At 59.2% G+C, this 10,796-nt stretch overlaps 1 protein-coding gene across 3 annotated transcripts; it reads right to left on the bottom strand.

The window, feature by feature from the left end:
* Window positions 1-1,693: 1,693 nt before the first annotated feature.
* Window positions 1,694-9,753, bottom strand: DLK1 (delta like non-canonical Notch ligand 1). Of its 3 annotated transcripts, none has more exons than XM_070593296.1 (6): window positions 9,477-9,744; window positions 8,195-8,258; window positions 7,612-7,742; window positions 4,603-4,744; window positions 2,414-2,693; window positions 1,694-2,188 (listed from the first exon to the last, which is right to left on the bottom strand). In XM_070593296.1, exons 1-6 carry the CDS (start codon window positions 9,541-9,543, stop codon window positions 1,946-1,948), a joined length of 927 nt encoding a protein of 308 aa, XP_070449397.1. In that variant the 5' UTR covers window positions 9,544-9,744; the 3' UTR covers window positions 1,694-1,945. The 3 variants fall into 3 exon arrangements, with proteins under 3 accessions (XP_070449397.1, XP_070449396.1, XP_070449395.1); XM_070593295.1 differs by having other exon boundaries at window positions 1,694-2,194; window positions 9,477-9,736; XM_070593294.1 differs by having other exon boundaries at window positions 1,694-2,693; window positions 9,477-9,753.
* Window positions 9,754-10,796: the final 1,043 nt, after the last annotated feature.

The raw sequence follows: 10,796 nt of genomic DNA, 5'->3' as shown, positions 1-10,796 counted from the left end.
GGGGCATCAGAGGGAGCGGGGAGCCGGGGGCAGGGGCGGGCGGGTGGTGGCAGGAGCTGGGGGGGGGGCAAAAGGGGGCCTGGCGGCTGTGACCATGGCGGCGAGTGATGGTGACAGGGTTTTGGGATTGAGGGTGAACTATGCCAAGGAGGGTGAGGAAGGGTGGGGGGTAACTGGGGAGGGATTTGGGGTGAGGGTGGGAGGGGCTCGGGATGTGGGTGACAAGGAACTCGGGGCTGAGGGGGGGAGGGGCTGCGCAGGAGAAAGAACTGGGAGTGACGGGGAAGCAGCTTGGGTGGGGGCATCAGGAGCTTGGGGGAGATGAGAGTCAGACTTTGAAACAGGATGACAAGGGCCTTGAGTGATAGTCCGGTGGCGATGGAGTAATGAGGTCAATGGTTGTGCGATGACGGTGGCGCATGTCTGTGTGTGTGGAGTGACCGAATGACCGAGATGATGAAGATGATGATGACTTGGGAATAAATTCTTGGAGCAAGGTAAACAGTGCAAGCAACACTGACTAAAGCTAAGAGTATAAATTCCTATTCAAATAATTTAAGAAGCAAGATATCCCTGACGGGCACCCAAGGGCTGTTTAGCTACCCCACTCAGAGAGCTGGGAAGCTAAGCAGAACTCTGTCCCACTTCCTTCTATTTTTGCAAAAAAGATAGATGCTCTTTAAAAAAAAAACTCACATTCACAATTCAGAAGCTGGCTAGCTCTTCAGGGATCTGAGGGTTATTAACTCAGCAACACAAACAGACTCCATGGCTGTGTGGGCCAGTCTGGTATCACTTTGGCCACACGTAGAAAACTCCCCACAAGCAGCAATTTCCACCAAATGCTGTGAAAACCTTGGTGAGGGCTGTGTTGCTACTCAGATTTCGCCAGGGGCACTTGCGGTTTGAGGTTTTCAAGGGACGTCTCTAATCTATAGCGGGTGGGGGGGCGGGGCGCAGATATAGTGCTGGGGGCTTGGGGGGGGGTGAGCTGCCCAGAGGGCAACTCGAGACTGCACATTGTGACTCAAAGGGGCCAAGTATTTCCAAGCGGAAAGTGAGCCAGGAGGCTCCCCGCTTTGAGAAACGCAGTTAAGATCTATTTCAAATGGTCAAGTGTACATCCAGGATAGGCCAAAACCTCCGGATCCCGGGATGAGACTCAGTCATCATCGGATCCTTATTTTCAGGGTCAAGAGCCATTTCAGTTCACACCCCCTCGTTCCTAATTCAGAGTTCTGGGGCAAGAGAGGACCTTGATGATCTCTGTGTTCAACCCCTCCCTCGAGAGGGGCGAAAAGGTGGGCCCGGGTGGGGGGGACTCGCCAAGGATCTCACAGCGAGTTAGTGGCAGGGCTGGGACGAGGTCCCGGCCCCCCAGCAGCCAACCCGGGGCTCTCTCTGCCTGACACACGGCCGCTGCACTCCGCAAAATCTACCGGAAAGATCTAGGGGTTGCGGTGTGGAACTAGACGTGAGTGCGAGTCGGATGTGGCGTGTGAGAATTAACGAACGAAAAGAGTTCGGCCCTTCCACAGTGGCTGGTCACGCACAGCACTCGTAACGGTTTCACGAGGACCCCGCGGCCGAGACCCCCGCCCCGGGAGGGGGGGGCGTCGGCACAGCATCCTGGTTCAGTTGCCTTGTTTTTTTTTGGTCTTTTTTAATTTTTGCATTTAGAATAACATACTTATTTCTTTTACTTGTTTAAAGATGAAATTCTTATTATTAAGTTTTTTGATCATGCATTAAGAGAGAGAAGGAGGATTCTGGCATTGCATTTGTCACACAGCAACACAGAGATAGAGTATAGCTAAGCATAGCGTTCACCAGAGTAGGCACAAAAGAGCAAATCCCACCACAAAGATGAGAACAGACCGCATGGGGTGAGCTCTGCGGGCCCCGAGGATATAGAGGGGCCGGGGCGGGGGGCGGGGGACGCTGCTTAGATCTCCTCGTCACCAGCCTCCTTGCTGAAGGTGGTCATGTCGATCTTCTCCGGGAAGATGATGTTGACGGCCAGATCCTCGCCGCTGTTGTACTGCAGGAGGACGTTCTTCTTCTTGCGCAGCATGTGCTGGTAGCGCAGGTTGGACACCCAGGCCTCGCACTTGTTGAGGAAGACGATGCCCATGGTGCCCAGCACCACCAGGCTGGTGAGCACGCCGAGGATGGTGAAGCAGACAGCCTGGCCCTCGGAGAGGAGGGGAGTGCTCTTGTTGAGCTCCTTCATGGACACCTTCAGGATGTGGTGCTCGGGCTGCGGCACGGGCAGCTCGTGCACCCCCGGGGTCAGGCGGTAGGTCAGCCCATAACCACTGGGCAGACGGGTGACCTGCTGGGGGCTCTGCACGCGCTTCTTGCCGCAGAGGGGGCCCGTGAACTCAGGCTTACACAGACACTCGTACCTCACCTGGCTGTGCTGCAGGCAGGTGCCCCCGTTCAGGCACGGGTCGGTGGTGCAGGTGGTCACCGGGCGGCTGCAGGTCTTGTCCATGAAGCCGGCGGGGCAGCGGCAGCGGAAGTCGCCCCCGATGTCGGTGCAGATGCCTTGGTTCTCGCACGGGTTGGGGATGCAGCTGTTGGTCATGATCTCGCAGAAGTTGCCCGAGAAGCCAGGAAGGCACAGGCAGGAGGCATGGGAGGCCTGGCCCTCGTCGTCCACACAGCTGCCTCCGTGCTGGCAGGGGGAACTGTAAGATAATGGGGGACACACGGTAAAGGGCCCTCGGGGGCTGGGCCGGGACAGTGCTGGGGAAGGAGAGGTGCTCCGCTCCCCTCACGCCATGTCGCAAACTTCCCCGGGTCTGACAAAAGGGCAGATGCTCAGAACACACTGGTGAGTGACTGAGTGACAGCCAGGAGGCCCAGGGAGGTGCGAGCGCTGTGACCCCTGCCTAGAGGGGCCCCAGGCTGTCCGAGGGTGGGATGCACACCTGTATGGGGCATGCCAACCTGGAACAGGCCTGACCTCCCAGGCCAGAAGGCCTGTCTCCTTTTCTGCCTCTTACGTCATCTCTCCGACCAGAGGACTGACGGTTAGTCACTGGACAAGTGGGGAAACTGAGGCTGAGAAGGCAAAGTTAGTGATAACGCAGGGCTGGAGCGAGCCCTTCTCTTAGCCCTGTCCCCGGGCCACTGCAGCAGAGCCAACGAGGGTATCACTCACCCCCCCTCACCATCACCTCCTACTGTTATTCTTATTTTCGGTGGAGAGAGCCTACCGGCTATTGTGGGAGAAAGCCTTGGGGACTCTCAGAGGGAGAGAAGCGCACGGTCCGTCTGCGCCAGCTCGAGCCAGCGTCTGTGCCCGGCCGGTCGACAGTGCCCCATTCACCCAACTACAGCTTGCAGACGAAGCTGTTGGCTCCAAGCGGGGCACACAGAGCATTTAACGTAAGTGCTTTTAAATGAGCAGGCCCTTTGTCATCTGATAAATGCCAAAACTCCAGGGAAGAAAGGGGCCCTGAGCCCAAGAAGTCAGCATTGCTGCTTCAGGGGTGAGGGCCGCCGAGGACCTGGGCTGGGCAGGAATTTCAAGGGCCCTGGGCTCTATTTGGACAGACTGGTTCAAGTCTGTTAGAGAGAAAAGCAAAATATTTTAAAGGTCCTGCTCTGGACTTCCCCTTTGGGCAAACAAGCAGACACGAAGCTGGGGTGTCACGCCTCTCCTCTGACCCCCGTGAATGCCCGTCTGCAGCACGCGCCAGCTCTGGGCGCTCTCTGCACTGCCCTGGAACGGCCGGGTCAAGATGAGCTCGTTCTGCATTTCAGCTCCTGTTTCCCCAGAGGACAGGGGCACCCCCACCCCCAGTTGCCAGCCCAGGACTGGGCTCCAGTTTGAATTCTTGTGTCTGTCAGGATCTCTCCTGGCCTCCACGGAAGCCCCATTGGAGAAGGCCGGAGGGCTCAGTGTAACTAAGCAGATAAGGGCCGGAAATGGCGAAGCTGCTAGAAAGCAGCCCCTGCCCACTCAGGGAGGTGCAAGAGGGGCCAGTGGCCCTTCTCTCTGTTGTGCCCACTACTCCGACGTCCCAGAGCCCCTCGCCACTGAGGGTAGCTGAGAGCTGGACTCTAACCCCTTGGCTTTACGGCTGGTCCCCCATCCCCTCCCCATGCCGGCTGCAGCCCTGTCTCCCCACCTCCTCCGCCTATCAGTTCCCTCCTAAGACATCCCCGAAAACCCAACCACAGAGCCTGCCAGTTCCCCTCAAATCGCCCCCTAAAATGTGGGGAGTGGGTTCCACAAACAGCCTGCCGAACCCTGATCTCTTATCATGTTGTCGTCTTTAGAAAATTATGCAGCTCGAGCTCCAATTTGCGGTCCCAATCTACTGTCACTCACACACATCAGGACTCGGAACGTCAGGGGAATATGAAATCGCCTTCAGGATCATTTGAAAAAATTATGGAAATGACACGTTCCCCCATAAATACCCTGATCCAGGGCAGCCCCCCACGGGGCTGCGGGATGAGCACTTACCCTGGCCTTTGTCAGGCAACAGGTCCGACTGGCTGAGGCTGAAAGGGTCTTTGGGGGTGCGAAGCAGAAATCAAAGGCAGCATTCATCAGTTCACACACAGTCGGGAGACAATACTCACCCGTTGATGGCGCAGGGCCCGTCCTTCTTCTGACAGTCCTGTCCGGAGAACCCAGGGGTGCAGGAGCACTCATAGTGGCCCGAATCAAGGTTCACGCAGGTCCCGTTGTTAGCACAGGGGGTGGAGGCGCAGGCCCGGATGTCTGGCGGGGAGAGGAAACCAGACCTTGTTACCCCCTCCTCCAGGGAGGCAGCAGGGGACAGAGGCTGGAAGGGGAGCTCCCCGGGTGGTGGCAGGGAGACCCCCTCCACCTGGTCAAGGGGGAACCCCAAGTAAGCTGCCTAGATGTCTCTGCTTGTGGCCACTGCAAATGGTCACCAAGTGGGGTCCTGAGAAGAAGGTGCAGTGACACCCCCAAAACCCTGAAGGGAGTAAACAGCTCGGGGAGCTGAAGGGGCTTCCCTGTCGGTCACAGAGACAGAAAGGGATGGCCGCTCAGTGACATGCAACCCAGGACAGCTGGACCCTTTCATCCCTCAAGTCCAGCAGCGTGATCTTCACTGCAGACCCCCGCCCTCCCCAAAAACAGTGTGCACCGAGCCCAGATTCCCTCATGCCTGCCTCCCCCAGACAAGTTTTCACGTCCAGCTTCTCATGTTTGGTGGGGGGCCCTGCCACTCGGGGGACGAGCGCAGCCCAACTGTTACACACATCAGCTGCCCTTCAGACTCTTCCATCAAAGACGGGCAGGGGGAAATCGAGATGTAAAGACCCCCGGTGGGAATGGAGGAAGCTGACTTAGCTCCAGGACCGCCTCCCCCTCCTGGTGGTCTCTCATTTGGCTCTCGGGTCTGAACGAAGGGGGTCCATGATAAAAAGGCTGCATCTTTGGAAGGTAGCAAAATCAGAACTATTGAGCGCTCTCCTGTCAGCGCGGGTTTCCATGCACACTGGTATATTTCCACCGCCTTGTTGCACCTCCCGTCATGCACACTTCATTATCCGGGGCTCAGCCAGCCAGAGACGAGCTGAACAAAGCGGCCTGGGCCACGGGATCTCTGACAGTGGAGACCTCAGCCTCAGGCAGGGCCGGAGCAGGGGACCTTTGTTGCGCCCATCTCCAGCGGACTGTGGAGTCCAGCTCCCCCCTACTCTGTGCCTCACTTTCCCCACTTATAAAAGAAGGGGCTCTCCCTGGCCCTCTCGGAGGCAGCTTTGAGCTTTGGTTCTCTAGATTCCAGATCCTGCACCTGCCAAATATAAAGCCTGGGCCAACCAGAGACGCAGCAAGTTAAGGCAGACTTGGGGGGGCTCCCCAGTGCTGAGGCCACACATGTGCAGGTTCTTTCCCTCTTTTAAAGAGACCCACACCCTCGTGGAGGGGAGATGGCAATCAATCGGAGAGGAAAAGCCGGCGCTGATGGCCTATCCCAAGCCCACGAGGTGTTCCCTGGGAGCCCCGCTCGGTGCAAGGAAACATAAAGAGGATTTGTAACGGGAAGGCCCCATGGCAGGCTCCTAATTCTCTGCTCCTGGCTCTCCTGTCGCTCAGAACCTTACACGGAAGCTGAATAGCTGGCGACCACCCCACGGCTCTCCCGGCAGAGCCAGGCCTCGTGAGCGAGGGGCAGCCCACCCACTCCCGTCCTGGGCCTCCACCCTAAACAGTCGGGTGGATTAAACATCAAGCGGCCGGGGGTCTCTGCTGGGGCAGCAGCTGCGGCCAGGACAGCCTCAAAGATGGGCGCAGGGGGAGAGGGCCCTCAGTCACCCCGAGGGCTATTTCCTGAAAGCCACTGTCAACCCAGTGGGGAGGGGACCCTTTGTCTGGAGAACTCCAGGGAGGAGTCCCAGGCTTAGATACCAGAGACGGTGGGATCCAGGCTGGAAGCCCTGATCCCGGAGTGCCTTTGCTGGGATCCCTGGGGTCCCCAAACAGCTCCAAGGGCCTGTGAGGGTGCCGCACTGAGGGCCAGAGCATGACTCAGCTGCAGCAAAGCCCTGCACCATACTGGGGGGACCCGAGACAAGGTGGGGGGCTCGGGTTTGAAAGCCCGCTGCCTTGGCTCTATGGGGCACAGGTGATAACAATACCCTCTCAGGTTTTCCTTTAAGGGAGGGTGTCAGAAACCACCTCGGAGGAGCATGGACCCCTTCCCGGGCCTGGGGGAGGGGTTTTTAGCTGGCTTTTCTCCCGACTTCTCATGTGTCCCTGAGCAGACCCTTTTACTCCCTGAGCCTCAGTTTCCCTATTGGTACCACTCGTCTCTGCTGATGCTGGGGACCCAGGGACAGGCCCTGTGGCAGCTGCCTGCAATGCTGGGAGATTTTTTTGAGGACTTCAGTTTGCTGGGGCTTCAGGGCAGATTTTGCCAAACGAGAATGGGCTCAGACAAACATTTTGCAGCCCGAAAACACAGCGACAGCCAACTCTCAATTGCTCAGGGTAACAGAGGACAAAGATTGCATAAATTAATGAAATCAACAGATAACACCAATCTGCACTGTAACCCCGTCTCAGCCTTCGCCGGCCCCACCTGCCCCTACACCTGACCTCTTCAGTCACAGCCCCTGGCCCTGGCCTGGCGGCCCCTTCTCCCCAGCAGCTTGTGTGCGTGTGGGTGTGTGTTGATGTGTTTCTTGTGGCCTCCTTAACAGCATCGAGTGTGAATTTCTTGGAGGCTCAGCTGTGTGACCTCCGGAGTCCCCTCTCTGAGCCTCAGTGACCTGCACAGGTCTGTGGTCCCCACCCTCTCAGCTCTGTGTGGTGTGTGTTTATTTTGTGACTCTTTATTCAACAGGCAGCTCCCTGGCAGCCCCGCCCCCCCCCCCCCCCCAGGGCCTTCTCGGGGCTGGTGTGGTGCCGGTGCTGGTGCCGAGGGGAGCACATTAAGTTCCTACCTGTGAGGAGGCTCCTGGCACCAGCGGGAAGTGTATAAACAGATCATTACCATACAGAGCTCTGGGTGTGTGGGGATAAGGCGGGAGTGGGAGGGGAGGCCGCCACGAGCTGGGAGGAGGTGGCTGGGGGCAGAGGGGCAGAGGGGGTGGGCAAGGGCGCGTGCCAACCTAAGTCGCAGAGGTTCCCATCCCAGCCGTCATCGCAAATGCACTGCCAGGGTTCCACACAGAGTCCATGAACACAGCCAGGAAAGGTCACGCATTGGTCACACAGGGGACCCTGCCAGCCAGGCTGGCACCTGCGGGAGGTGGGGGGAGATGAGGACATATGAGGGGGGGCAGGGGTGGAGAGGGAGCTCCTTCTGCTTTCTGTGGAACCAAGAGCCCTTGGGGAGGTCTTTGCACACTACCAGACCACTGGGTCCCAGGAAGCTAAGACCAGTCACCCGAAGGGAAAAGCTTACACAGAACAGACCAGGGTCGGGGGGTGTCCCTGAGAGCCTCAGAGAGCACTGCGTTTTGCCGCAGTGGCCTGCAGTGGTCTCCCCCTGCAAGGGGGCACCCCAATTCTGAAAAAACAGACAGGAGCTGTGGCTACCCCCCACCTCTTCCCCCCACCAGTCTCCTGCAGGGGCAAGGAAGCTGTTTGCGCAGCCCAGCAGCCAAGCCCCCCCATTTTTTTCTGCCTGACACTATGACTCCCCAGGATTCTGTGCCCCCTCAAGCTGCCTCTGGGGAGCCACTCCATTACCTGCAAACATTGTCATCCTCGCAGAATCCATTTTGGGGGTGGCAGGCCGGGAAGCATTCAGCTCCTGAGGCACGAGAAAGGTTACACCATTCACCCCGCAAGGCCCCAGAGGTCACGGCAAAGCTGGTCTCCTCCCACACAGCCCGAAGCCTCCCTGAAAGGAGCTGACGACCCTCTGTGGTCCTACCAGCTGGCACACAGTAGGCTCTTCATATCAACCCCCTCAGGAGGAAAATCTTTGCCACGTTCCTGGTTGTGGCGTGACCACAGTACACTACCTAGTTCCTAGGAGCAGATCAAGACACCCAATTTCCCCCAAAGAAAATACGCAACCTCACATCCTAAAAGTGGGGGTGGGGGGACGGTGGATAGGGAGATTTTGAGCCCCGGGGCACTCAGCGAAACCCTCGCTTTTGCAAAGTGAGCTAAATGGGGAGCAGATTTTGAGGTCTTCCACTCTGGGAGAGCCCAGACAGGTTCACCTGGTGGGCTCGCAGGTAAGGCGTCTGCGTTGTTTTAAAGGTTAATCCCAGCGAAACCAGGCACCCAGGTCAAATTCCCCCATCTCCCCTACCCTAGACCTCATATTAAAAAGACACGCAATGGTTTTTCAGAGCCTGCTGCAATTCTGACACTGTTCAGAGATTCTGACACTTTAACAGGCACCTACTGTGTGCATTTACTTCAACCGGCTCTCCAGCCTTCCAGACAGCCCCCTCCATAACCACTGGTGCAGTGGGGGCGGGGGGCACTGCGGGAAGGGGGCAATTCACTCACTGTCAGAGACAGATGGCTGCTGCAGACAGAGGTGTCGCAGCCCCTCACCTAGAGACGCGCGACGCAGGAGGGGCTCGGGCTGGGCTCCTGGTGGGGAATTTGGGTCCACGACGGCCAAGTCACCCCCACTGCCCTCACAGACCTGTTCCCGAACGCGCACACAGGGCACCCCAAAGTTGCACCCCAGAGCATTTCACACAGGACTCCCCAGCATCATCTCGTTCCTCCACATCTCCTCTCTCAGCGCACCGACACCCCTGCGAAGGCCACTTCTGCGGCGCGAGAAGGGGCGGGGGTCCCACACCTCCCCTGTCCCCGGGACCCCAGGGCCGGGCTTGGCATGCGAGGGTGGCAGGGAGGGCGAGGCAGGCACAGCGCGGGGCTTAGGGTTAGGCGGGACGGGCGGGAGTTGGGGCGCATGGGACGGGGCGCGCGGGGCACCGGCGGCGGGGGGCGTCGCAGGCTTCCCCAGAGGGGGCGCGAGCCAAACCGCCGGGGGGCTCACCATGGGCACTGCGGCCGAAGGCCAGCAGGAGCAAGAGGACGGGCAGGAGGGCTGCGGTCGCGGTCATCGCGGGGCGGTCGGGGTCGCGGTCCCGGGAGCGGCGCAGGGGCAGGTCCGGCTCCGGGTGCCGCGCTGGGCTTCTGGTTGCGGACGCGGAAGGGGGCGCGGGCGCGCGGCGAGGGGAAAGCCAGGGCTGCACCGGGCTGCGCTGCGCTCTCCGCCGCCGCCGCCGAGCTGCCGCCGCCGCCGCGCGCGCCGCCCTTTTCGTACCGCCGCCCCCCCCGCGGCCCCCGCCCCCCGCCCCCGCCTCCGCGCGCACGGGGCCGGCGCCGGCCAGTCCCGGTGACCCCCCGCCCCTCGCGGGCCGCCCCCCACCCTGCGCGCCCGGAAGCCCGCTCGCGCCCACGGCGCACTCTTGGCTAGACGGGCACAGGTAGCCTGCGCACGTTTAGCATACGCTGCGCACACAGGACGGCACACGGGCGCGCACACACGGCCCGCTTAGGACAAGTCGCATGAAGCGAACACGCGCTGGGCCGCAGACCCCAGGAAGACGCGAGGACACACGCGGAATACAGAAACGCGCACAGAAACACCAAAACACTTCTCGCCAAGGTCCCGAGCACACAGGCCACGGATCATGCACCCAGAAAAACAAGTGCACGCTCGAAAGACGTAGAATACGCACGTAATCACACACGCACCCAGAAAAACACTTATGAAAAGCCTTATTCACCGGCCCTAAAGACGCAGGAAAATGCAGACACTTGTAGCAACACACACACTGCGACCCAGGCACACCCTACAACACACACACACACTGCAACGCAATCGCATGTTATAGAAACAGTCTGAGTGCCACATGCTCGATCACAGGCATGCAGAGGCCAGCAGACAGTTATGAAACCCAGGGCATCCTTCATCGTGTGTCCTGGTCCAACTGAGGCGTGTGCAGAGCCACGAGCACACCTGAACATGCGAATCCACTTGGAAACATACAACCCCCCTGGCACATGTTCAGTCACGTCCACCCACCCACAGGCTGGCACACACGGCCAGGGCCTCGGTCATGCTGAAACATGAACTACCAACTCTCATGTGTGCAGCCACATACCCCATCCCCACAACTCGCAGGTCACAGCCTCTTGGATACACGCTCGTATACATATACACACATATACAGTCACCCAACACACGCACACACACACAGCTGATCCCATCCACCTTTGCCGGCAGTGACACGTGTGGGCAAGCTCACAGTGTGCTCACACTCATACACAGTTGCACACCAGGCACTCAGCACGTGTTCCAGACCCACTG

This window comes from Equus przewalskii, chromosome 25 (genome assembly GCF_037783145.1).
Source record: "Equus przewalskii isolate Varuska chromosome 25, EquPr2, whole genome shotgun sequence".
Taxonomy (NCBI): domain Eukaryota; kingdom Metazoa; phylum Chordata; class Mammalia; order Perissodactyla; family Equidae; genus Equus; species Equus przewalskii.
This window is presented reverse-complemented; position numbering and strand designations above follow the sequence as displayed.